The 27,422-nt window shown below is 37.8% G+C and overlaps 1 protein-coding gene across 1 annotated transcript in view; it reads left to right on the top strand.

The window, feature by feature from the left end:
- LOC114479621 (solute carrier family 22 member 23-like) overlaps positions 1–26,731 on the top strand; it is a 98,417-nt gene extending 71,686 nt beyond the window's left edge. The window contains exons 5-10 of the mRNA XM_028473384.1: positions 3,574–3,701; positions 12,448–12,550; positions 13,109–13,344; positions 16,468–16,500; positions 22,146–22,269; positions 24,652–26,731. Coding sequence (XP_028329185.1) covers positions 3,574–3,701; positions 12,448–12,550; positions 13,109–13,344; positions 16,468–16,500; positions 22,146–22,269; positions 24,652–26,083 — 2,056 coding nt within the window. The 3' untranslated portion in view covers positions 26,084–26,731. The remainder of the gene's footprint in view (positions 1–3,573; positions 3,702–12,447; positions 12,551–13,108; positions 13,345–16,467; positions 16,501–22,145; positions 22,270–24,651) is intronic.
- The last annotated feature ends 691 nt before the right edge of the window (positions 26,732–27,422 follow it).

The following is a 27,422-nucleotide window of genomic DNA, read 5'->3' as shown; positions in this document are numbered from 1 at the left end:
GATTGCCTTCATGACACCTCATTAATGCTAATGACAGGTGTTGTCATTATATTGACAGCGTAATGCCAGCCTTATGTATACTGTGTTACCCACTGTTTATAAGGTGTTGGTTTCTAAAACAACAAATGTGTATATATGGATTCTTTTGGTTGTTTTCTAACTTTAATATTTATCAAGATTATGTTAGACTTTAGAGAGACACATTAGAGAGATAAAGCCCTGTGAGGGACTGGCGTCCTATCCATGGGGGGTTTACTCCTTTCCTTGTTACCCACTGTTTATAAGGTGTTGGTTTCTAAAACAACAAATGTGTATATATGGATTCTTTTGGTTGTTTTCTAACTTTAATATTTATCAAGATTATGTTAGACTTTAGAGAGACACATTAGAGAGATAAAGCCCTGTGAGGGACTGGCGTCCTATCCATGGGGGGTTTACTCCTTCTTACACACTATGGGGCGGATTCACTTAAAACATGACGAAGATCTCCCAAATCACGTAGATCGTAGAACCGTCTGTAGTTCACATTTTAACCCTCACGGTGCCATGTCTGTCATATGTCTGTGGTCCATACACAGCACATCCAATGGTTTTTTTTTCTCTGCCACATCACACCATTTGCTAGTCAGCATGTCAGCGTTACAGACACCGAAGAATTATTAAGCGCTTAAACAGGGCAGAGGTACGCTCCGCTCCCCCTCCCCACTAGTGCACGGACACTCAGAGTTAGCTGTGCTGCTTCCTCTGTGTTAGCGACTGTCTGTCACAGGTTCAGTACAGGTGTCTCTGTCTGTCTGTTAAACTCTATCAATTGTGAGTGTTGAAGCACTTTGAGGAAACACTGCATGTATTTATCATCTGTAACTAACAGCAGCAGAGAGCTGCTGCTGCGGCTCACAAGGCTGTTTACACATTCTTAAAGAGACAGTGTCCCGAATGTGATTTATTTTTTATTTTAAACTACTTTCAGCAACTCAGAGCTGCCCTGAAAAAAGCAACACTACAGAATTTAATCACATTTCAGCCTTAATGAAGGAAAAAGTCAAAAGTGATACAAAATGTTGATATTGTGCTGCTTGTGATTAATAAAAGGGTCTTTGTGACATTTTTCTCCACTGACTTTGACCCATAATTTTTTTTCATGTAAAACTATTGAAAAATAAATAAATAAATAAATAAATGGAGTTTATATCACCTATTGCCATTTTAAGGAAAAATAGAGATACGAATATTGGTCCATATCACCCAGGCCTAATGTAACCAAAGCAGTAACGTTTTTATCTTGTAAAGGATATGATTGTCCAAACTGTGTGAAATAAGGCGTTCAAACACTGATATATAACAAATAGAAATCACTAGACAGATATGCTGCTTTGTTATGTAGCAAGTGATGCTAATGCTACACTACTTTAGTTAAAGTAAAAAGCATTTGTAACTAAAATAACATGTCAACCCTTTTGTTTGATGTTAAATGTTCTTGGAACCAGTTTGATGAATTGCTTACAACAATTTTAAAAATGATTTGAAAATTACCTTGTCTTAAATGATCTTTTAATCCTTTTTTCCATTTAGGGCGATGATTTTAAGTAGAATTGTATTGAATTGGGTTGTTTTATTGGTAAATGGCTTTAAAATAGTCTAAATGATTTGAATGAAAAAAATCTGGAACGTGATTTTACAAAGAAAAAATTGTGATATGATTTTTTTTCTCATAACGCCCACCCCACGCCCACCCGTGGCGGAGGGTGTTTTGCGCAGAGCTCCTTTGATGTAGTTATGGACACACCGCTCCAGGGAGCTCCTGTGTCCTCCTCTTCATGTTTTGACCCTAAAACTCTCGTGTCGCGTTGATGACAGGCCAGAATCAGCTGATCAGCTGCACAACTTACACAGTGATGGCACAATGTTCACAAATGAGTGTGCGTGACGAGCACTATTCAGGAGCTCAAACCTGCTGGATGATGGGCAGTAGATCATTTTCAAATGGTGCTGATCGACTGATTGACAGACTCTATTGCTGCATTAATTCAGATCAGTGGCATCAACAGATCAATAGAACGGTTTCTGTCCAAATCTGCCAGTTTTAAGAGCAAAGTTACAGGACCTAGTGGAGCACCCACATTAAATTAAGGGGAGAAAATATAGGTTTTTAGGTTAGGTTTTAAAGTTGTTTTTTTTGTTTTTTGTAAAAAAAAAAACATTTTTATTTGTTTATGTAGTTTTCTACATTATTAAATGTTTGTGCAGCAGACAGAGAAGTCCACCAGCCTCCAATTTACCTTCTTCAAATGTCATTGTGTGCTTCTGTGCACTCACAGGGGCGGTCACAGGGGCGGTCTCAACCACGTCCTTACGCACAGCTATTAGTGCCGCAATGTTAGGGAATTCCCCACAGCAAGTGAAAAAACAGCACCACCAAAAGAATCTTAGTGAATCCGCCCCTATGTCTGCTTGGATAGGCTCCGCCCATCCCTGAGGTCCTGTACAGGAAAAAGCAGGTATAGAAGATGAGACTTTAGAGGAAGATAGCAAATACTAATTTCTACAGTTCATATACAATAAGTATAATATTACACTAATTTTATTTCGTGGGGTCATTTCATTTAATTTCAACAGATTTCCAGGACATCTCATGCAATTTGGTCTCCAAAAAATCTGAAATGTTTACCAATTGTTCTGTGATTATTGTATAGGCACACTGAAAATTTGTAGTTTGATTGGATGAATTCTTTTGACGATATGGCCAATTTAAGAGGGGGGCATCTGTTGATTTTCATTCATCTTTATTTTCTTCCATTTTCTGCTGTACTGTAGTAATACAGCTCCACCTACACTCTCGGAATATACAAAAAGATCTGCTAGACATCCTATCTAGTGGACATGTCAGCCCCTCAAAAAGGTTTCTGGTGCCAGCATGCAAAGGGCACGCATTAAAATCGACACACTAAATTGGCCATATCTCAAAAAGGATTATTCCGATCAAACTAAAAAGTTTCAGAGTGAATAATGACACAGAACAATTGGTAAAAAAAATACAGAATTTTTTTCGACCAAAACGCATGTGGGCCATTTCGGTAGGAAAATTCTGAGTCGGCAGGAGAGTTCAGCGCTGCAGGTGATGCATGTTGACTGGTTTGTGGAAACTACTGCAATGCACACAATAACAAAATGACTAAATACACAATCAGATGCAGAAATGTAGATGCGTTGTCACTCTTCTGGTTTTAAAAATACCATCCACTCATTGTAAAAGTAAATACCTGACTGCACAGAGAAATGTTTGCAACTTGGTGCAATACAAATACCAGATAATGGATTGTACCAAATGACACTGATACGGGGGTGAAACAGTGAAATAGCAACTCTTGCATGTGAGGCATTGCATTGAATCGGGGAATATGCTGTAAATATGATTTCTTTGTAATAAAGGGGGGAAGTGTTCAAATATTGCACTGCTGTGTTGTTTCTAACCAGGTTAATGTGCTATGGGCACTTTATCGGGGAATGAGGGGACTCCTATTTCTCTGGCTCGTTCTCATAACATTAACATGGACATTCCCCATCCTTTTTCAGGATCTTCCCCGAGTCACTGCGTTGGCTGCTGGCCACTCAGCAGTACTGCCGCTCCAAGTGGTACATGGGACACATTGCAAAGAAAAATCGAGCCAACACTGAGCTGGACATGGATAACATTCTCACAGGTAGTTACAAACAACTAAGTGAATATTTACTAAACACTTTGTTTTCTCTGTTTTTTTCCTGCAAATCAAACTGTTCCACATTTTTAAAAATCAGTCAGCCTGCTGCTTTTCCCTGCTGGCAATAACTTATTGACCGAGTTATTACCTTATCCTGTTTCCATGGTAACGTGCCACTGATACCAGTTCCTTTTCTGGCCAGTGGTGGCCTAAAGGTAAAGGCAGCAGGCTTGTAACCAGAGGGTCAGGGGTTTGAATCCAACGTGGGCCATTACTGTGGGACAATGAGCAAGTCCCTTAACCCCGGGTGCTACACCATGGCTGCTCACTGCTACTCAGGGACGGGTTAGAAGCACAGAACTCATTTTGTGTATGTACCTACCTGTACATATATGACAATAAAGTATATTCTATTCTAAAACGTATTTTAACAAACTTCCAGGATTATTGTGCAAAGCTTCAAAGAGGTGGCAGGGGTTTGAGATGTTCGTTTAAAGCTGCTGGACGGACATTTTTGATCAGATAAAGACTTATTTTAGCATCTTAAAACATGGCTTTATGCTACATTATTACGACAGCGTTTGATTTGTCAGACTAGTGCACAGGTTACTAACCTTTCCGAAACTATGAGTTACTTCATAGGTACTGAATAGTCCAAAGGTTTACCAGTTTGAAAAGCACTTTATAAAGACTTTAATGGTTACTAGATAATTAGAAAGACTAGCAGTAACTTCAAAAAGTAGGAAATGTTTGTTTCAACACTTCTTCTGATTTATGCAGTTTCATTTTCCAATTTTACTAACTACTAACAAACAACTTTTAACCAATTGTATAAAACATGTAACATTTGTAAAATGTTACAATTATGAATGTTACTTTTATGAAAATCCACCTCAGTTTTTAGAAAAACATTTGATCATATTATACTGTATGTAACATATAACCCATACACCAGATCTGCAACACTCAAAAACATTTGTCACAATGTTTCAGTGAAAATAAACATTTAAAGGTTGTTAATTTAATATTAAAGCATTATCACCTGCAGCAGTATTTAATTCTATAAAGTACTATCTACATCATCTGTCTTATGTATTTATATATTTGTGAGTTTGAATCTTGGGAAGTAAATCAGATTTTAGATGCAGCGGGCATCGTGTTGGTGACCCCTGGACTAGTGCTTTGCTCCCCATGTTGCCAGGTGTGACCCTAAGGTGTGATTTTGCAGCACAGTCTAGTTAGAGGACAGCACGGTGCTCCATGTGCTATGATGAGGGATTAGAAAATATTCCATGGAAGAAGGAGTTTTACATCACAGACAGGGTCCAGTGCTGATTACTGACACAATGCTAGTGTTCACCTGTAGACACAGGTTTTCAGAGGGGGCACAAGTACTAGTCCTCAGTACTAGTAAAAGTATAGATGCTTGAATAAAAAATGATTCTGGTCAAAATATTGAATTTGCTCCATTGACTATAAGTAAAAAAGTACATGCTACTAAATGTACTTAAGTAAAAAGTAAAACAAATGTCCCTTCAATAATAAGCATATCCCATATATTCTTAATTAAATCTGTTACCTTTGAACACCTGGAGTTTAGCACTGATAATAAATACAATCTGTGAGTACAGGTAAAATGTGTCAAAAACAAAAAAGTGCAAATGTTCAATAAAACCCAGAGCAGATTTGATCTAGGGATGTCCCGATACAACTTTTTCATTTCCAATGTGATACCGATATTGCAGCCTTGCATATCAGCCGATACCGATATTGATCCGATATCAGCATGAATCATACATACTCTTAGTACTTTTTTTTCTTTAATAAAAAAATAATTATTACTTATTTTGTAGTGTAAAATGTTATAAAAGGCTTGATCAAGTGATGTCACTCAAACAGAGAACAATAGTCAGCAACAGTAGGGATGAGAAAAACTGACCCATTTATTATCAGGCTGATATCGGACCAGGACACCAATACTTTGATTTTACATTTTTAAGAACTTGTAGAAAACTGGTTCATGGAAATCAATTAAAATATATTACCCTTTATGAACACCTGGAGGATTTAGCACTCATAATAAATACAATTTATAAGTAATATGTAACGAGCTCATTTTGAAAATGTAAGAAGTAGAAAGTACAGATTATTGTTTAAAAAAGTGAGAAGGAAAAGTAAAAAGTTACCAAAAACAGAAATACTCAAGTAAAGTACAGATACAAAAAAACTACTCAAGTACAGTAACAAAGTATTTTGTACTTAGTTACTTGTCACCTCTGCAGGTTTTAAAACATCTGTGTTTTACCACACAGAGGGTAAATAGTGCACGGTGCAGTGTGTAAGTGGCTCAGCTGTGTCCCTCCTATCTCCTTTCCTATCCACTTTTCCTTAACCCCGTGGATGACGTCAAAAGGTCAAGGAAATGAGTTAGGATACTTCTTAAAGGAGTTAGGAAAAGGCCATCACGTTGTTTTGACAATCAGACACACTTCCACTAGGTGACATAATGATATGACAGCGGTGAAGGTTAGTCTGCAGTGGTGAAAAAACTACAAATTTTGGAAAATGGACTAAAAGCACATTTATTACACTTTGCACTGTGCCTCTAACCGCTGATATAATCTCAAAAATCACATGGTTTGAATGTAAATCACAGGAAAAGAGGCTACCAGGCTAAATGGAACAAAAGTGAAACTAAATGAACGTTGAGAATGGTTGCTCACACTTACCTTCCACTTAGAAATATGAATTATGTTGATTAAAATATAATGTGGCTAAAATGTTGATCAACAGTGTCTGTTTTATGTCAGTTATATTCTGATAATATGCCTTACATATCATAAGATATGGGTTTTAGCTGATTTAAAGCTGTTCCAGGAATATTATTGCATTGGTAACTTACATAATCTGCATCCCTTTTCAAACTTTGTGAGTTTCCATTAAGGCCTCGATGAGCGTTCCTTTAAATGTTGTGGCCGCAAGGAATTGTGGGGCAGCTTTTGATTAATGATGCATCAGTGTTTTCTAGGCTAAAGGAGGTTATAAAGGAAGCATTGAGCCTCCTTTCCTTAGCTTAAAGATAATTTAAATGCTCCTTACAATGGCCACCACTTAAACACTTTTGGGGATTAAGGAAAAGTGAATAGGAAAGGAGATAGGAGCCCAAGAACTTCCCCTCTCAGCTGATTCAAAATAACAATTATCAAAGGAATTAATTAAGTTTACGCACAATAAGCCTTTTCACACTCTGTATCTTCTGATCGAGAGGTTGGGGGTTCGATCCCAGTCTATACCTGTCTATGCGTCGAAGTGTCCTTGGGCAAAACACTGAACCCTAAATTGCTCCCTGTGGTTGACGAGCGCCTTGCATGGCAGCTCATTCATATTTGTGTGTGAGTGTGAATGTGTGAATGAGCTGATAGTGTAAAGCGCTTTATTCCTACACTTAAGTAGTCTCAAAGCGCTATATAAATCTAGTCCATTTACCATTTACCATATTCAGACTCGAGGGGGTGACCAGGGTTTTCCGCTGATGTCACTTACGGCCCATCCAAGCACTTTTAAAAACCAATGGGAGCAGCTCAGCAGCAGTATGGAAGCAAGGGCAGTCCCCTCGCTTCCACACAGGTGACCTCTGGTTGACAAAAACACCGACTACCTGGGTCTCCAGCGGGCAGATTTTGGACTCTACCCAGGAATGATGCACACATCCGAGCACTTTTGTTAAACCAATGGGAGAAGCAGTATTAAAGCAACCAACCTCCTCTACTTCTTACTCCTTTATTTTCTCTATTTGCCTTTATTGTTTTGACTTGTGTAATTGTTTTAACAACTGTAAAGTGTTTTTGAAAACTGATGATATATAAAAATGTATTGTTATTATTGATGGTAAAGCGAGATTTCCTAGTGTGAAAAGGACAGTATGAGTTCTCACTTTGAAAATGTAAATTTACGACGTCCACCATTCACTGACCAGGTCCATTATTATTTTTATTAAGCTTTTATTTAGCAAATTTGAAGGAGGTGCACAAGATGAACAGGCTGATAAGTGAAGCAGCTCTGTTTAGCTGATTGGTCACTGTTGAAAAGCCAGGAAAAACCTGCATTTTTAGCTCGTGTGCAGCATTACACTGTAAAGAATTTACTGGAGATTTTACAGTAAACACCTGGCAACAAAAATTGCCAGTAAACAGCTGTAACTTCACATTTTTTACAGTTAATTCTATTTTCAATCTGCAGCTTTTAAAAGATATGCATATTGTGAAGCTCTGTATGCATTAGATTCCCTTCACCTGTTAAATAAAACCAGAGTCAGAGCTGTAAAAAACAATATTTATTAAAAACATACAGTTTTACCGTAAACCTTTAGAACCTGAGGAATCAGCAGGCAGTGCAGCCTGGGTCGGCGTGATGAGGGCGTCATCCTCCTCTTCCTCTCCCGATACGTGGAGGTCAGAGGAGGCGTCGTCATCATCCCCGCAGTCCAACACGTGGACGTCCTCCTCATGTAGGGGGATAGCGGCCAGTCCAGCTGTAATACACACTCTACAGGGAGAACACAGATTTCCTGTAGTTTTATAATATATCTCTGTAGAAAATTCATGCTAATTACTGTAATTATTTTTTTACCCATGATGCACTGCAGTACACAGTTAAACTTTGTAAAACACAAAAACAAGAAGTTACTGTATATACTTACTGTAGAAACTACAGCAATCGGTTACACTGTAGCTTTAGCAGCTGACGGCATTTCTACCTTGGAGACCGATGCCCAACGGGGAAAAATAATCTAAATCTCTGACTCACTGTTTACACCATCAGCTATGGTAAGTTTATATCTCTTAACTGAACGAGAGTGCGTGTGAGAAAAGGCTACAGGCTATAGCTGCAGCATGTTGTGTGTAAGATGTGAATATGAGGAAAAAAAAACAGCATAAAGGAGTGATTATTGTTTGAGAGTCAACATTACAGGCACCACAGTATCATGGGACCAGTCCCCAGGCTGAGCGGTAGAGGCACGCTGAGTCAAAAAGACACGCTCACACCAACACCCCACGCTGCACACACAGCTAAACGGCTCCACAGTACGCAACCCACGCTACACAGCACAGAGAACACAGCGTGTTCAGGTGCACACAGCCAAATCACACACGGTCATTTGCTCGAAAAAAAAAGGTTGTAAAATGTTCAAATTGATGCTGGAAAATTTGTTTTGATCTCCACTGCAAACACTCGGTTTATTGATATTGTTTGAAAAGTTTTGCACATTGCATTTTGGGATGTGAAATCCCAGAGACGTGTGTGTATACTTCTGATTGTATATTCTAAAAATGTCTTGTATTCATTTATTCCCATATTTTCTTCTTCTACTGTAAATAATATTGTTAGGGCCAAAATAGAATTTTCTAAAATTCATTTATCCACCTCTACAGAGCTGGTTTCATTTAAGTCGGAAAATAAATCGACACTACACTTAAAGGGGACATATCATGCTAAATCCACTTTTTTAGCCCTTAAATGCATTTTGTTGTATATTTAGAATGTTTAGAAGTACAGAAAAGTTCAAATTAATCTCTTCAGGTGCTCCGTAGATATCTTTATATTCTGTTTTGCTCATATTTTTCAATCTGTTTAAATTTTTCTATTCTCTATTACGTTTTTTGAACTATTACATCACAGTATTTGCAGCGGAACTGCCAAATTAGTACTTCAACTCCAGGTCCAACACTTCGAGCTATCCGCCATTTTTATTTCTCGCTTTTATTTTGTAGTCCAAGCTCAAGGATGCCGAAGTTACGAGAGGATAAGTCAAAATGTTTGGTTGTTGGATGTAGTAACCCACACGCTTCATTACACCGTCTCCCAGCATCAGAACCTTTTCAAAGGGCCTGGTTGAGTTTTATTTTTCACGGAAATGTACCCACATCTGTGGGTAAGGTCATTTTTGTGTGCGAAGCACTTCAAGGTTGACTGCTTCATCAACCTCCACCAGTATAAAGAAGGATTTGCTGAAAGACTTTGTCTGATTGAGGGTTCAATTCCTTCTATCTTTGAAGACGACGAACAGAGCACTTCGGTAAGCTGTAAATAACGCTAAATAGTGTGATGATAAAACGTCCCTGTCATTGTTTTGTTAGCATTAGCAGTTGCACCGTCTTCAGACTTCATATGTTAGCGCTGTGTGCTCATTTTAGATCCTTGATGATATGGCCTACATGATTTAATTTAAGTCTAAAGTTTTCATTAGTCATTTCATTTTGCCGTTTTTGTCTCCGAAAAGACTGTATTAAAATGCATTTCGTGACGTTAGCTTGGCGCTAGCGTTAGCTCGGTGCTTGTGTTAGCTCACTTGTTAGGGTTCTGCAGGTTCATCATCATCATTTTCATCTCGCTCCGCTGGGTCAGACTCTGGCTCCAACATGTAAAGCTGGATGGACAAGTCTTCTGTTGTTGACATTTTGTAAATAACCTCTGAATAAAAAGTTTATGCGCCGCTACATAGCCGTATCTCTTCTATCAAACTACAAAAATGGCCGAGCAGGGTGGAGTTGAACCGAGTGTCACCTGAAGAAGGGGCGGGGTATGAAGTGTCTCATTTGCATTTAAAGAGACCGCACCAAAACGAGTTGCTCTCAGAAGCACATCAGAAAAGGGGTAGAAAAAGGGGTCTGTGGAGCTATAACAATGAGGAATTCAGACCCAAGCATTGCAGTTCCACTTTATTTAGACCATAACTGTATGATTTATATCTAAAAAGGAAGGATTTAAAACCATGATATGTCCCCTTTAACACACATCTCCATAGTTGATGCATCATAACACTTCCATCTCCCTGAGTCACTGAGCAGGTGGGACGATTTAAACTGTGAGCAGTGAACAAATATCATTCTGGTACAAGTACAGTAGATCTGTGTCTCATCTGAATGAAGGATGTTTCACTTTGACACAGTTTATTACCTGCTGTAGAATGTTCTTGTTCTGGTCCTGGTTTTCAAGAGGTTGTTGATTTTATTATTCTATTTGATCCTTTAAATGAGTAAAAGGCAGTTATAATATGTATAACTGTTTTAAATAAGTGGGTTTTGAGTCCATGTCCCTGAGATCCAGAACCAGGGAGCTCTGGTAAGGCGGGCTGGTGGAGTGGTCAGGTGAATGGAGGAAGAGGATCTGAGGGAGTGAGATGGAGTGTGAACATGGATGAGGTCAGTCAGGTAAGGAGGGGCAGTGTGGTGAATGACCTTAAAAAGTTAACAGAAGGATCTAGAAGTGGATGGGGAGCCAATGGAGAACAGGAGTGATGTGGGAGATAGAGGGGGTTTTGGTGGTGATGTGGGCAGCTGAGTTCTGGACTAACTGGAGTTTATGGAGCGATTTGCTGGGGAGACCAAAGAGAAGGGAATTGCAGTAATGAAGCTGGGAAGTGACGAGACTGTGGACAAGGATAGCAGCAGTGTGAGGGGTGAGGGATTAATGTTACGGAGGTGGAAATATGTGGATGGTGATATTATTGATGTTGGATTTGTAGGATAGAGACACCCAGACTCTTAACCTGTGGGGAGGGGGAGACCAAGGAGTTGTTGATGTGGATTCAATTCCCCATATTTCATTTAAGACCCCTCATGGCAGTGCACTTACACAGAATCCTGCACAAAGTGAAAATATCAGTTATGTATTACTACTAGCAAATAAGCATTTTATTTTGATGGGGAGACAAGAGACCATTTTTTTGTTGGATTTGAAATTTAACACAAACTGCTCTGTTAAAGCTCAGAATATTTGAGATATGCAACAATTTTTTTAAATTGTCTGAATACATTAGAGAGTTTAGAGGTGAAATAACTTTAAGTCCAGTTGCCATAACTAAGCTACTTGAATCAACACAACCTGGATGACTGAGAACCTTCACAGACACAATTTTATTTACCAGCTTGTGCACAATGACAGGACAAGAGTTGAGGCATTATTATATTTAAAAAATGTATGTATATATATCATACATCATACAATTCTTGTTTGTGAGAATGCAAAGTGCACTTTTATTTTCTGTTTTCTTTATTATTATTTTTCTTATTTTTCCGACCTTAATTTTGGCCTTCCACTACTACCGCTCTACACTATCAAATGTCTAAATGCTCTGCTGCTTTGTGGCAATGCTGCTGTCCAATTTGTAAAATGCTAACACTTTTACTTTTATGTAATACTATGTTATATTTTTACTGTAAACTGCTATATCCTGCTAGAGTGAGTCAGCTGCTCCTCATTTACTTTTAGGAAAACTGCTGTTAAAGCTTAAATCCTGCAGCTACGGCAACATTTTATAGCTTAATATGTTGCTACAGTTTTTTTTCTTTCTTGTAATCATACTTTTAGTAGAAATGCTTAGCATGTACTACTAACATTGCTTCCACAAGTAGGACTTTTACCCTCAGCCTGCTTCTACCTTCCTTTGAGCAATCATCACGAGGAAGCTGGTTCCAATCTTGCCCTGCACAGTCTAAAAAACTGTCTGTTAAATTCTTAATGACTTAACATAGTGCTGTTAGTTCCCTGTGAATACTGGCTACAAATGTCTAAGCTTTTGGTAATGTGTACAAACTTGTGTTCATTGACAATAACTACATAGAGCCTAAAGAGTTGGCAATCCTTTTTCACATTCTCACACGGCAATACAAATTTGTCTAGTTATATATAGTTCTACTACATTTCTATTTCCTATTTTTAATTCTGTTTTTGTTGTTGTTGTTTGCAGAATTGCAAAGAGCCCTTCAGAAGAAGCCTAAAAAGACTTGCATAGTGAAAATGGTGGGAACGAGGAACCTTTGGAAGAACATTGTTGTGCTCTGTGTCAACTCGTAAGTGCCTCTTTTTATAATGAGCATTAAAGACCTGTTGAGAGAGGTGAAGAGGAAATGTATAAATGTTGAGTGCATGTAGAGCAGCAATGCTAGCATAGATGCTACTGTTTGCCCAGAGGACTGTTAGCGCATCGATCTGCCTCTTTTGCCTCTTTGCTCGTCTCTTGTGGTGTTGCCTCTTTTTTCATCTCTCCTCTCTGTCTGAAATCTCATCTCTCATTTCTGGCAAGTGGAGTTTTACCTCTGCCTTAGTGCACGGTGTCCCTGACGCCCTGAGTCAGCATTAATTTTACATGAGCCTTGTCCTTCTGATACATTAGCCCAACAGGAGGGAGAGTCTGAGTGTTTGCTTGTATTTCCTTTGTGTGCTTGTGGGGTGTGTTCCTTTGATTTAGCAAAACTATTTCAATGAAAGATTTTTCCTTCTTCTGTTATTTTCTGGTGGATATCTTCTAATAAACTTAACATGGTCATTCTTTTGCCCCCGCATCCCATTTTGAGTCCAATTCCAGCTACCTTCTCCTCATTGTGCTATCTGCTGTCTTTTCTGCCCAGGCTCACAGGCTATGGGATCCATCATTGCTTTGCCCGCAGCATGATGGACCAGGACGCCCAGGAAACCACCATGTTCCATAACTTCTATGCAGACTATTACACAATGGCGGGCATTGCAGTGGCGTCCTGCATTGCACTGTGTCCTGCCGTAGGCCTGATGGGCCGACGGGGCGGCCTTCTGATGTTTATGATCATCACTGCCTTGGCCTCGTTGCTTCAGCTGGGTCTGCTCAACTGTGAGTTCTGCATATCTGATACTTGTGGTTGAATGGGAGATTCAATGACTGGAAGCTGATGGGTGCCATTATGAAGTAGCAGAACAGGATGAATAGAGCATATCATTTCAAAAGCTTTTATCTGATGAAGTGGTTCTTAAAATAGGCTACATTAAGTTCAGGTGCGACTTTTAAGGTTGAAATTTGAATGTTAAATTCAAGTATTACGAAATCCTGTTTTGGGTCTAACAGAACCACTGATGAAGAAGGGCTGGGCGATATGGACCAAAACTCATATCCCAATATTTTTTCTCGAAATTTGGGCTGAGCGATATATCGAAAGTCAAGATATATCGAGTTTTCTATTTTGGCGATATAGGAAATTACAATATCCGCTATATCGATATATATATATATATATTTCATAGCTTATTTTGAAACACGTGTTTTAGGAGTCGCTGCAATCGTTACTTCTCATAATAGCATGAAAAGCACAGTTAAATGGATTGTGTCCTAACCCAGAACTTCCTCTAAACAATCTTAAGAACTAAGAACTCACTCACATGTGCTGTCCTTTATGAGAGAAAACACCAAAAGTGGCATGATTTGTGCAACTATTTGTTTATAAATGTGCCTGTGTGGCATTTCTCATCAGCAACTCTGAATTATCTTTCTGGTCAGACTTTATTTGAATTAAAATTACAGAGATTTATTGCGTACATTGCCATTTTGAGAAAAAGTATTGAGATATGAGTTTAGGTCTGTATTGCCCAGCCCTAATATAAATCTTGATAATTTTTATTTCAAATGAAGTCTTAACAGAAAGCTCTATGATGAAGTGGATTTAAAGTGGAACACAAGCAGCAGAACGAGCAAACGTGTTGAACACAAACATTGGTTGACTGAATCAATTTATCAGCATCATCGTCATGATTCCTGGTGTCTGAACCATTTGTGCATCTATTACCTGACAGTCCTCCATTATAGGTCTTGCCTTGTATAGCTGAAGTGATTACACCATGTTCAGTCAATGTGTAGCACACACACGCTCCAGAAGATCACCACAGAACATGCCAGTTTATTCAGTTACAAACCAGTTCCACGTAATGTTTAACCTGAGTCAACACACCCAGGTTGTGCTTGTTGAGCTGTTTTTATAGGCTCTGCTTTATAGGTTAACGACCATATCTCAAAAGGGCCTTATTTGCGGGGATACCCCTCCCCATGGTAGAAAAATAAAACACAACTGTACTTTCTTCAAATTACGATGTATAAGAAATAAGAAAATTATTTTTGTGGTTGCCGGAATTGGTGGCAGGGGTGTTTTAGTGTGTTTTAGGGACGTACCCTGAGGAAGATTTTTACAATTTATCGAAAACGCATAATTGTCAAATACAATCCGTGTATCATTTGTTCATTCGTTTTTCATTATGTAACAAAAACATGAAAAACAAAAAAAGTCTCTAAATCCTCCAAAATGTCCGTGAGGAGGTTCTGTGCCCAACACCAGCTAAAGAGAAAAAGACAGGTTTCTGGTGCACAGTTGGAAGCAGCGATCTTGTCATGTCGAACTGCCGTTAGCTTAGCCGTTAGCATCGGATGAGAGTACACTTCCGGGTCACGTACTTTGGCCAATTGGTAATGGAGAAAACTAATAAAGGTGTTCGTTTTTAATTTTTTGTTTTCTGTACCGAAGCAAAAGAGCTTGAATTGGAAAAACAAGACGTTTTCCGTTTTTTCATTTTGGTTTTGGAAACAAATATCAAATAATGAGTGTTTTTTTTTCGTTTTTCATGTTTTTGTTACATAATGAAAAACGAATGATACACGGATTAAATACATTTCCTTAAAAACATTTTTATCATATTTGGTACCAAAATGTCAAAACAATTTGGGTCGCTTCTAAATCTATTTTGGCCTTCAAATGACAAAAAGTGACACATTTTGAGTCATTTTGCACAAGATTGTCCATAACATCGTTAATATACACGGCATAGATTTATTTGAGGTCTTAATTCCAGTTCATTCCCCAAGCTCATAAAATAATACTTTTGGCAACAATAAATATCATTATAGTCCCCTAACTAGGGCTGTGCAAAAAAATCTATTTAACTGATTTATCGAATTTGTAGATAAAAACTATTTAATTCAAGTTTAAAAGAAAAAAAAAAAATGTATTTTTTTATTTGTTTTTTTCGACTTTTTTGCGTTCCATCCTTGTGGGTTACCGTAGTAGCACGATGTGAGCCCGCCCCCTCTTTGTTTACGTGTGTTTACTCTTTGAGGAGGCTATATGTGTGCCACAGGCATGTTTAATGTTTTATTCACACTTTGCTGAGATGCTAAGGGAACAGTTTATTATTTTTTAATTGTAATGTTATAAAAAATGGAGTTATCTGATTTCTTAATCAGAAAATTTAAGCTACTGTGAAGTTGCTGTTACACTTTTGTTTAAACCTGAGTTAAAGCTTGAAATAGTTGAATAACGGAGCCTCATTTACTTTTTATTTTGGGATTGTTTAATGCGTTTTAACTCTTGAGGACAATCACAGCAATAAAGTTGCACTTTTGACAATATATCTGATGTCTACAGTTAGTTTTAAGTGCATTGAGAAAAAAAAATCGAAACTCAAATTTTTCTTTAAAAAATCTGAGATTTTTTTTAAGGCAAAATCTCCCAGCTCTACCTCTAACTAACATGTTATGGATAATCTTGCGTGACATTAATTGCAAAATTTTAATGTTTTTGACTGTTAATTTGTCACTTTTTGTCATCTGATTGCCAAATAGATTTAGAAGCGACTCAAATTGTTTTATTGAATATGTGTCTCATCATTGTTGACATTTTGGTTCCAAATAAGACATAAAACACATTTATTTGATGATCATGGGTTTTTGCTAAATCACGTAAAATTGTCACCAGGGTATATCACTAAAATGTGATCAAAAACACCCCATCCACCAATCCTAGTGACCACAAGAGCTTCTTATATATCATACATGTTTTGTTCTACCATGGGGAGGGGTATCCCATGTTTTTCTGATGCTGACCACAGACATATTAAATTATTTTGTTTGCAGTGTTTGTTTTAATATTAATGCTTCCAATGACCTCTCACTCATTAGTGTTCTCCTTTATTACAGTGCTGGGGAAGTACAGCGTCCATCTGAATATCGGTAAGATCGTGGTTTTTTTTTCTCATACTGGGGGGAGGAGATAAACCAGGAACCAGCTGACACTGAACTATTACTGGTCACACCACTATCTGAATAACCAGTACAGTACAGTACAGTACAGTAGCAGGCCTTAAACCCAGACGTATAAACTCACTACAGTCAGCTCTGCACTAATCACCCTGAGGGATCAGAGACTTAATCCTCCTCAACAGCATCATCAAAGTGTCTGATTCATTAAAACCCAGACTCACAAACATCTAAGAGAGGACATGAGAGTCAGCATTAGTGCTGAGTCACTGGTTTGCTCTGACCCATTCTAGTTATTTGTGTTGAGAAACCAGTTGTAATCATAGCTTATAAACCTTCCTGCCATATTGTTCCCACTTAGCCATGTGGTTTCACCTGTTTGTGATTTACTGTAGACCAGGGTTGGGGTCAATTACATTTTTTAGTTACAATTCCATTTGCAATTACCTATGATCAATTACAATGAAATTATGATTACATTTTTTCAATTACAATTACATTACAATCATTTTCTATCCTCAGAAAATCAATTACAATTACGTTCTCAATTACTAAAGTTCAATTACAATTCATCACAATTGCTGAGTCTGAAATAAATAACCTAATAATAAAATTAACCTTCCACTTGTGTTGGCTTTCTGTTAGCATCTCTTATGAGAACATGTCATAAATCAGCTGTAAAATACAGTAAAACATTCATCGATACCATCTAGTTTATTTCCTATCTATTGGTTACATTGTTAGGCTTCATAATCAATGAAAATATAGTTTTTAATATTTTTGGTGTGGGCGTCTGAGCCTTTTCTGTGTGAGTATACCCCTCAATTTCAATTTATTTTAACTGGTAAAATGTGGTAAAGCTTTCTGTGAAACACATTTTAATAATTAATTACATATGTGTAGAACTGTACATAGAACTGTAACATGGTTCCCCAGTTTAGCGTTAAATTATACAGTAATTGACAGTTTTTATGGAATTTTCATGGCAATTACAATTACAAAGTCAATTATCTAAACTCAATTATAATTTAATTTTGATTATGACAGCACAGCAGATTTTTAAAATTAGAATTACAATTATAATTACAGCATAATTGTAATCAATTATCATTTACACAATTACAATTATAATTGACCCCAACCCTGCTATAGAACTGTAAATTCATCCTACGTTTGTAATGGCCTCACTATGCCATTGGTTGTCTTTGTTATACGAGCTAAATGATGGCTTTATTGTTATATAGTTATAGTTATAGTTATATGGTGTCTTTATACTAAGGCTGATGCACTGTTTAGACACATGTTTTTTCACTCAAGCTGTAAGAAAATAATATACAGCCGGGCTCAAATTGCAGATTTTTATACGAGTATTTAAATCATATTATTGGTTCAGGATTAAAACACGTTTTATTTTGAGAACCTGTTTTTTATTTTTATTTTTACAGAATTCACCACCAGGTGTAAAGCAGTGGTTGCCAACCTTTTTTGAATCTTGACCCCCATTTTGATAACAAGAATTTCTTGCAACCCCAAAAACGTTTGTCTTTCTAGAATTAGTTTTAAATGATGTTTGTTGTACAGTGTTACAAATGCAGAGTAGCCATGGTTAGTGACAAGTTACGACAGCGCAGATATTTTTATCCCGCATTGCATTTTATTCCAACAAGATTTAGGAAGTGAAAGTACAGAATACAGTTGTTTAAGATTTTCTGTTGTGTTTTAATTTGAAAAGGAATTATAATTTAAAGCATGAGCACCTTTGCTCTTCCAAGACAGTAGCAACCGATCACTGAAAAATCCAACAGTGACACTAAGGGTGCTTTCACACATATAGTCCCATGTGACCATGTGAACAGTATGAGGAAGAGAGACCAGTAAAATAAATGAATGACGTAGGAGTAATACGGAAGGGAGTGTGTAAATGTGTGTGATGTGTTTGTGTGCTGACAAAGCAGCTCTGAAAATGGATGGATGGACAGATGGATATTTGTGTGTGTGCTGCCTGATGGAGCGCTGCCTGTTGCCACGATGACAGTGTGCATTAGAGGTGAGCATTGGCAAGGATGTTGCAATATGATACGTATCACGATAGTTGGGTCACAATACGATATTATCGCGATATCGTGATATGTCCTCTGAATGAGATCGAAGATATTGATCGTTCAGAGGACAAATTAAGTCAAAACTATTTGCTTCAAAACATCCTATTTATTATTTATCATTAGTGTTTTTGTACATTTTCACTGAAAAAAAGAAAACACAGTGTTACACACTGCCATCATAAAATAAAGTACAAGTTTCTTTTCACTGAAACTACTTTGTAGAAGTCTCCAAGTAACCATGACAACATAATGACGGCATTGTAACAACTGTAAGTGAGAACATTAATGATAAATCACCCTGACTTACTGATAATGCACAAAAATAAGAAAAAATAATTTATCCTATTGTGTCATTTTAAACACTGATCTGAACAGATTATATTAAAATAAAATGTATACATAAATATTGCAGACATTACACACTGCCATCATAAAATCTAGTGCATCACCATTGCAACACATCTAATGCATTGTAACCACTGAAATATTGCACAAATACACAAATATATTGATTAAATATATATATTAAAAAAAATTTAATTAAATTAAAAAATTGTTTAAAATCGGCACCCAAAAAATCGTGACATATTGTGAAATCAATATTTTTTCACATCCCTAGTGTGAGTTGCTCCTGGCTCTGCTATGATACAAGTTTGAGAAAAGTGAATTTGTAGACAACTGTGTGCATAATCTAGCATTAGTTTGTATTGGGCTGCCGTAAAGCAGTACGTCTTGCTACCGGGTCGGAGGCAGAAAAGTTGCAAGTGCGGTTTTCTGACCAGAGACTGCAGGGAGAGACGGAAGACCCCCCAATCACCCCATGAACAATTGTATTACCCTCACAGGGACTACGAGAAGGATTTATTAAGGTGAAAAAGTGACTTAGTTCTGATTTAAAACACAGGGGTCTGCAGCCTTTCCTCTCAGAGGAGCCATTTTGCCTCATCTCACATCGATTAAAATCCTTCCAGAGCAGAAAACAATACCTTCTAAATGAAGACAATATAGTGTATGAAATTCTACACAGTTAAAATTATATTAAATAATGTTATGGAAAGAAGATTTTTTTAGTTAGTTTAGTTTAGCTCATTTCTTGCCACATATCAAGCATGCTTTTTAATCCGGCACGTTGGCAGTTAAATAAATCTGTCCTCGCACAATTAAAATATTTATGTTGGTTTAGTTATGTTACCAGAGATTTAAAACTTAAGGTTAGCCACAGGTGCAGGAAAGTTGATGATCTGTAGATGTTGCAGGTGGTGAAATAAGAAGGTGGCAGAGTTACTGCACAATGTGATTTATTTTCAAGTTGACAAATTATATCATGATTTTATTTTATAATTAATACCCTCTGTAAGAAAATAACAAATATTTGTTTTAATATTTTTTCAAAAGCTATAGAAAGCCATTGCAAAAAAAAAAAAGAGTCAAAGAGCCACATGAGGCTCCAGACCCCTGATTTGAAATATATATTTTTTTAAACACTGATGTTAACGGTTTAAAAAGCAGGACAAATATGATAGTCAGAGACAGCTTAGATAGTGGTTCTCAAACCTTTTAGCTCTAGTCCCCCCTTACTTCTGAATCTAACTATTACTTAGAAAACAATTTAAAAACAAGTATAGAACATAAAGATAGAATAAATGAATGAAAACACACATTTTAAAGAAAATAAGTGGAAAGATACACTATTTAGTGCACAGAATTTTCTGGCGCACCTAGAATTATTTTTTGAACATGTTTGAGCTCAGATTTTACTGCTTTTTAGTAAATGTATATATCATAGAGTGAAAGTATAGGAATACAGTTGTTTAAGATTGTGTTATTGTTTTAATTAAGTAATAAAAATAATTATAAAAAAATTTAAAAATCAATTTTCATTTTTCAGAAATTTCAAGCGACCCCATTTAAACTCCATGCGACCCCACATGGGGTCCTGACCCCATGGTTGAAAAACAGTGATTTAGAGGCTCCTGAATAGATTTATTTTCATCTCACACCAGGTGTGGAACCAAGACTGACACTTAATTTGTTAATTTTCCATTCCCTGTCTCTCTCTCTCAAGTGCCCCCTGTAGCGCCATTGCGTACCCCTAGGTGTACACATACCCCCATTTGAGAAACACTTGCTTAGACAAAGGTCATACTGCATTACAAGTGTGGTGGTGGTGGTGGTGGATGGAAAAAAGCAGCAGGACTGTTTATTCTGATCTTGTTTAACCAAATGTTTTAGCGCTCATTGAATGAGTACAGAACACACTGCTGTGAGAACAACCAACGCACTGGACTGTTGAGCAACGACTGAGTCAGGCATCTGACCTGAATGCAATCGAGAACACGTTTCCTCACTGAGGTCAAACTGAGGAAAAAGCAGGAACTGAAGACAGCTGCTGCAGACGTCTGAAAACGCTTCAGTGGGGGCGGAGCTCAGTGTCTGACAGAGAATTATCTACAACCACTTCTTTTAATGTGACTATAAATGTTAGAATTCTCCAAATCATTTTGGTGGTAAGGTGAGGAACGTAAACTGTGTGTTGCATTCCCTGCAGTGTTCACCTGGTTACGTAGACCAGTGTTTGTCAAATGGGGGTACGTGTACCCTTAGGGGTACGCAGTGGCACTCCAGGGGGAGAGAGTGGAGGAGGAGGAAAGCATTCAAAATATGGGGTTTTATCATGTTTATTTATTTTTTAACAAAAAATATAACAATCATACTAAATGTTACCAGTAACCCACAAAAAGACAACAAAAACGCACAAAATAAGAGAAAAATTTACAGAATGATAAAAAGAATAAACAACAAAACACACAATAAAACACAGTGAGAGAAAAATCTTAACAATACCAGCAACACACGAAACAAAAACACACTAAATGAGAGGAAAATACATAAGGACACTACAAAATACAGAAAAATAACAACACCAAAAACACACACACTGAGAGAGATTAATTGATATAATATCAACAACTCACAAAAACGACAAAAAAAACACAAAATAAGAGAAAAATATACTGAATAATTAAAAGAACACACAAAAACCATAACAAAAACACTAAATAACACATAATATATTTAGGAATAAAATGAACACACAAAAACACTAACACTAAATAAAATACAAATATGCTGAATAATAAAAAAAACAAACAACACAACACACAATGATGATAGAAATGATTAGAACATTAACTGATAAAACAAGGATCAGTCTCTTGGTCCCACATCAGGAAGGAAATTACCGTAAATTATAAAAACTACAGAAATAAATCTATTCAGGAGGCACTAAATATGTGTGTTTTCACTCATTCTGCTTTATAGTTGTTTTTTCACAAAATTCTGATTCAGAAATAAGAGAAAATGGTACTAGATCCAAAAGGTTTGAGAACCACTGACTTAGATGATATCATAATGGTTTTATTCATAATCAATAAGCCCAGTGTGTTCCCATCATTATAAACTGGTGACTATTTTCCCAGAGCACTGAGAAGAAAGATTTATTTGTTTATTCTACAGACAGTTCTGATACGCTGAACAAGAACTTCTCCATCGCCTTCTCCATCATCGGAATGTTCTCATCCCACGCCGTCAGCAACCTGAGCATCTTCTTCTGTGCTGAAATCACACCCACTGTGATCAGGTAAAAGAAAGATACTGTCACTACGCTGAGTCATGCTTTTATTACAACTGCAAATTATACTTTTCAGTATTTCATAACTGAAATTCTTACTTGATCCCCTTTAGTAATAAATGAAAACAGTGAAACCCCCTTTTATAATATTCTAAAACCTATTACGAATAATATAATGCAGCATGTAATAAACAAATGCAAAGTCACATGCATTATATTTTATATAAATATTATAAATAATACTAATATCTAACTACATGCATACATACATACATAACTTTGATATAACTACATGCATACCTGCTTACTTATATACATACATACGTACATATATATGTATACATACACACATGATATCTAACTACATGCATATACACATACATACATACAAACATACGTACATACCTGCATACATACGTATGTACATATATACATACATACATGATATCTAACTACAAGCATACCTGCTTACATATATACATACATATGTATATATATATATATATATATACATACATACATACATACATAATATCTAACTACATGCATACTTGCTAACATACATACATACTGTACATACATACATATTATCTAATTACATGCATACCTGCTAACATATATACATATATACATGTATGTGCATTGTGTAGCTTTTTACTATGTAAAGTCCTTACACATGCCAAATATCTTACTTACTTCTTTGAATTAATCTGATCATAATTGGTTAGCAGTTTGACCGTTAATTATTGGTTGATTGTTATTATTATTATTATTATTGTTATTATTATTATTATTATTATTATTATTATTATTATTAGCAGAGTCTGTCCTTCAGACAGATTATCTGCTCCAAACCCAGTTCAGTGCCTGGATTGAATGACTCAGCAGTATCCTCAGTGTAATAATGTCAAATGTAATCCACACATTAGCTGTTGGTGTTGAATATATGACACTGCACTTTATGAATAACTACACAGTCACTGGTCACTTACCTGAGATAGTGCTGGAGTTTCCTTTTTTGCCTGTTTTCATTCTTAAGGCTACTTTAGATAAATGCTGTATTTAACAGGTTTTTAGTCTCGTTTACTGTGAAGTTGGTCTTAAATTTTATTTCAAATGGCATTAAAAAGTCTTTGAATTGAATTTGACTGAAGCTGTAGGAAACCTTTGTAACCATGGTGATGTTTCTTCTTCATCTTATCTGTCATTATAAACTAGTTGAAGTTAATGTTGTTGGCAAAAACAAAAGCTCTGGTGGAACACTTTTGACCTTCAGACCACATGTTTAACAACCCAGTTCTAACTCTGAACTGTTAATGGCAACATATGCTGTCACCCACTAAAAGATGCCATCGTAGAAACTGGTCCAAATGTTGTGGCTGTGAAGGCCTTTGGTTGTTGTGCTTTACTCCTGCCACCTGGTGGTACACTCTAGTAATAACATGAGATGCATTGAATGCAGGTCAGTGTGTTTAATGGAGCTGCAGCACTCTCTGCTGCTGCTGGGCCAAACATACATATGGGTGGCTTTCCCATCAGGGTTGGGGTCAATTACATTCTTTGGTTACAGTTACGTTTTCAATTACTATTTCATTATGATTACAGTGGTCAGCTTTTTTTTTTTACAATTACAGTTAAATTACAATATATATATATATATATATATATATATATATATATATTATCATCAGAAAGTCAATTACAATCACATTCTCAGTTGTTACATTTCACTTACAATTAATTACAATTACTGAGCCTGAAATAAATAACTTTATAAAAGTTAACCTTCCTCTTGTGTTAGCATCTCTTATGATAACGGGTGCGAAACCAGCTGTAAAATACAGTGAAAACAAATATTTATCATCTCGTTTATTTCACATCTATTGTTAGGCTTCTTGATCAATGAAATCATAGGTTTTCATATTTTGAGTTTGGACGTCAGAGCTTTTTTTGTGTCAGTGTACCCCTTGAGTTCATTTTTTAAATGGTATAATGTGGTATAACTTGATATGAAACATATTTTAATAACTGTTAACTACATATGTGTAGAACTGTACATAGAACTCTAACATAGTTCCCCAGTTTTGCATTTAATTATAATTCACAATTTTAATAGAATTTTCATGGCAATTACAATTACAAAGTCAATTATCTAAATTCAATTACAAATTAATTATGATTGAGAGAAACAGATTTTTAAAATCACAATTATGCCATAATTGTAATTAATGATCAATTATGTGATTACAATTATAATTGACTCCAACCCTGTTTCTCATATCTATGTGACTGAAAAAGAAAATGTTTCAGGGTTTATATCAGTTCTCAGGACATGCATTGTTTAATTTACACTATAATTGTGTGGTTTTTTATTTTTCTTTCCTCCCCCAGGGGTGGGGGTGTAGGCCTGGTCCTGGCCAGCGCTGGCTTCGGCATGCTGACTGCACCCATCATGGAGCTCCACAATCAGAAGGGCTATTTCCTCCACCACATCATTTTTGCCTGCTGCACGCTCATCTGCATCATCTGTATCCTCCTGCTGCCAGAAACGCGCTACCAGCCCCTCCCTGAGACTCTGGCTGATGGAGAGAGCTACACCAGGCAGCCCCTGCTCCCCCCGAGGAAACCAGGAGAACAGCGCCTCCTGCTGGCCCAGTCTGAGAGCAGCCGGGACTACACCAGGGTCCACGACACCCCCCTCCATGAAGCAGCTGCCACTGCAGTGTCCACCATGGACTCCACTGCCTCTTCAGCTGTGGACCTGACTGCTGCAGCATCCGGGGATGCGACAGCAACCGTTTTTATGGAGATGCAGCCGAGCAGCCTTGAACCTAAAGAACCCAACGGCCACTCGGCTGCATCTACAGCAATGAATCCCATCATAGCAGATGGTAAGGATGGAGTCCTACAGGCCAGCACGGAGTACCTGCTGTCTTCCACTCCTATGCACAAAGCTCCCTGTGTCACAGACCCACTTTTAGCCGACCCAGGGGAACTCGCTCCTATTGTCCTGGAATCATTGGAGCTGCAGAATGTGTCTAGCTTTACAGAAACCAACGACTCGGGTGCATCCGCTGAAAAAGAAAGTGATGAGCTCAAAGCTCCAGTGGACTCCACCAAACACGCCCTCACTGAAACTGTGCCTGCTTCCTTAATAATCTGCACCACCCCCATCATCGAGCCCCCACCGAGCTCCACACTGGACTCCCCAGAACCAGCTGGAGACGAAGAGGATCCCAGCGCTGATATAAGCCACTCCCCTGTTCTACCAGTGCATGATCCATCACCTGCTTACTCCACTGGCTCTGTGACAGACTGCAACATGCCCTCTACTCCTCCACCCACCCCCGCCCCACACATTCCTATTCAGTTTGAAAAGGGTGACGAAGTCACATCCACTCCCTCCATAGAAGACTTCCACCCTCCCCAGGCTGAGTCTACCTCACCTAATACTAAAGACGAACCTGGATGTCCCTCAGTTCCACCCTCAGCCACTCCTCCTCCTCCTTCTCCACCTCCACCACCTGTAGACTCATCAGACCATGTACCTACACCTACACAGGACTCCTCCACCCCTCCTGTCAACACTCCAGCTCCTCCTCCTCTTCCAACCATCCTCCCAGTCACAGACATTCCACAGATAGACCTGTTACCAGACTCCACTGCATCTGTGCAAACTTGCATCACAGATCCAACTTCCACAGAAGCAACTCCACTTTCTTTAATCGATTGCACCGTGTCTTCCCCCATCGACTCAGGTGTGCACTCCATCCTAGAGAGGGACAACACAGAAAACACCATCAGTGGCATAGAGTCGTCATGATTACGTGCTGCTGAGAGGAGAAAGAAGCTTTAAGAGTTGCACTAGGAAGCAGCCAGCGACGGAAGCAGGATGAGAGAAAAGCTCAGGCTTCAGTCACATGATGAGGACAGGAGTTGAGCTGCTGTGTGCTCATCAGTAACCAACGAGAGCGCAGTGCCACAGGCTGGTTGGTGAAGTATGACAGCAACTCCTGTTTTTGTGAACGTCACTGGGAATCACCAGCGTATGGTCGACTCTGACGCTAACAAGTCAGAGAGCAGCGTGTCCTTTTTAACTAACTCCATGCTCTGCAATCATGAAAACTAGTCATCAGCACTGGATTGGAGATGCTAAACAAAACAACTGTTTGCTCAATGACATGTTTCAAATTTTATGAAGATGATGCCTTACCTGTACAGATAATAGAACACCTGAATGTTACACTACACAATGTTTTGCCATCACAGAAAAAACAATCAGAATTCCAGTGATTCTTCCAGATGTAATGCCAAAACTTCCTCTGACCAAAATGAAGTAAAGATTTAGTGCCAAAAACATGAACGGCAACACAGTGAGCAGTTTGGTACTATCACTTTCCTAACCTGCATGTGGATTGTAAATTGGGTGAATATAGAAAAAAGAGTTAAAAATCTTCAAAAAAAAAAAAAAGAAAAGTTGTTTTCAAAAATGTAATTAAACCATATTTTCTTTGAAGACTTTTTTAGTTTTCCAATTGGAGAAATGGACTGAGCCCCTAAAGGGACACGGACATTTTTTTTTAAATTGCGTGCTCACATAAAGGTTCCATGTGACTGCGTGAAACTAATACGTGAGCGCGTAAAGGTAGTTCTAATGCTGCGTTCACACCGGATGCATCACAAAATGTCTGCACGTCCACATTACATACAATGGATAGACGCGGCCCAGATGCGAAATCTTTCCTGTGCGGTCCGCACGTCACAATTGTTGGCCGTGAGAGCACGCTCCTGATTTTACGCAAATCCGCACATTCGCAAGAGTTGAAAATATTGAAATCCTGCAACTGTTTTGCATGACGAAAGACAATCAGTCTTTGTTGACGATGACGTCAGGCCCTCAACACGGATATAGGTTTGTTCACTCATTCAACCATGGAGTAGAAGCTGTGTGTGACCACATGGAGCTGTATGACACAACCTTTATAACCTGGACCAGGCTAGGAAGGCGTAGGCGTGGAGGAGAATCAGCGAGGAGGTGGTAGTAGCAGGTAAAAGTTCTCTCGGTAGTTTTCATCTTTGAAAGTCTGCACTGAGCTAGGATAGCATTAGCCGCTAATCACACTGGCTTTTTTCACTGGTGATTTATGTTTATGAGGAGAAAA

Source organism: Gouania willdenowi, chromosome 17 (genome assembly GCF_900634775.1).
Source record: "Gouania willdenowi chromosome 17, fGouWil2.1, whole genome shotgun sequence".
Taxonomy (NCBI): domain Eukaryota; kingdom Metazoa; phylum Chordata; class Actinopteri; order Blenniiformes; family Gobiesocidae; genus Gouania; species Gouania willdenowi.
The sequence above is the reverse complement of the archived record's forward strand: the minus strand, read 5'-3'. Positions and strand labels throughout refer to the sequence as shown.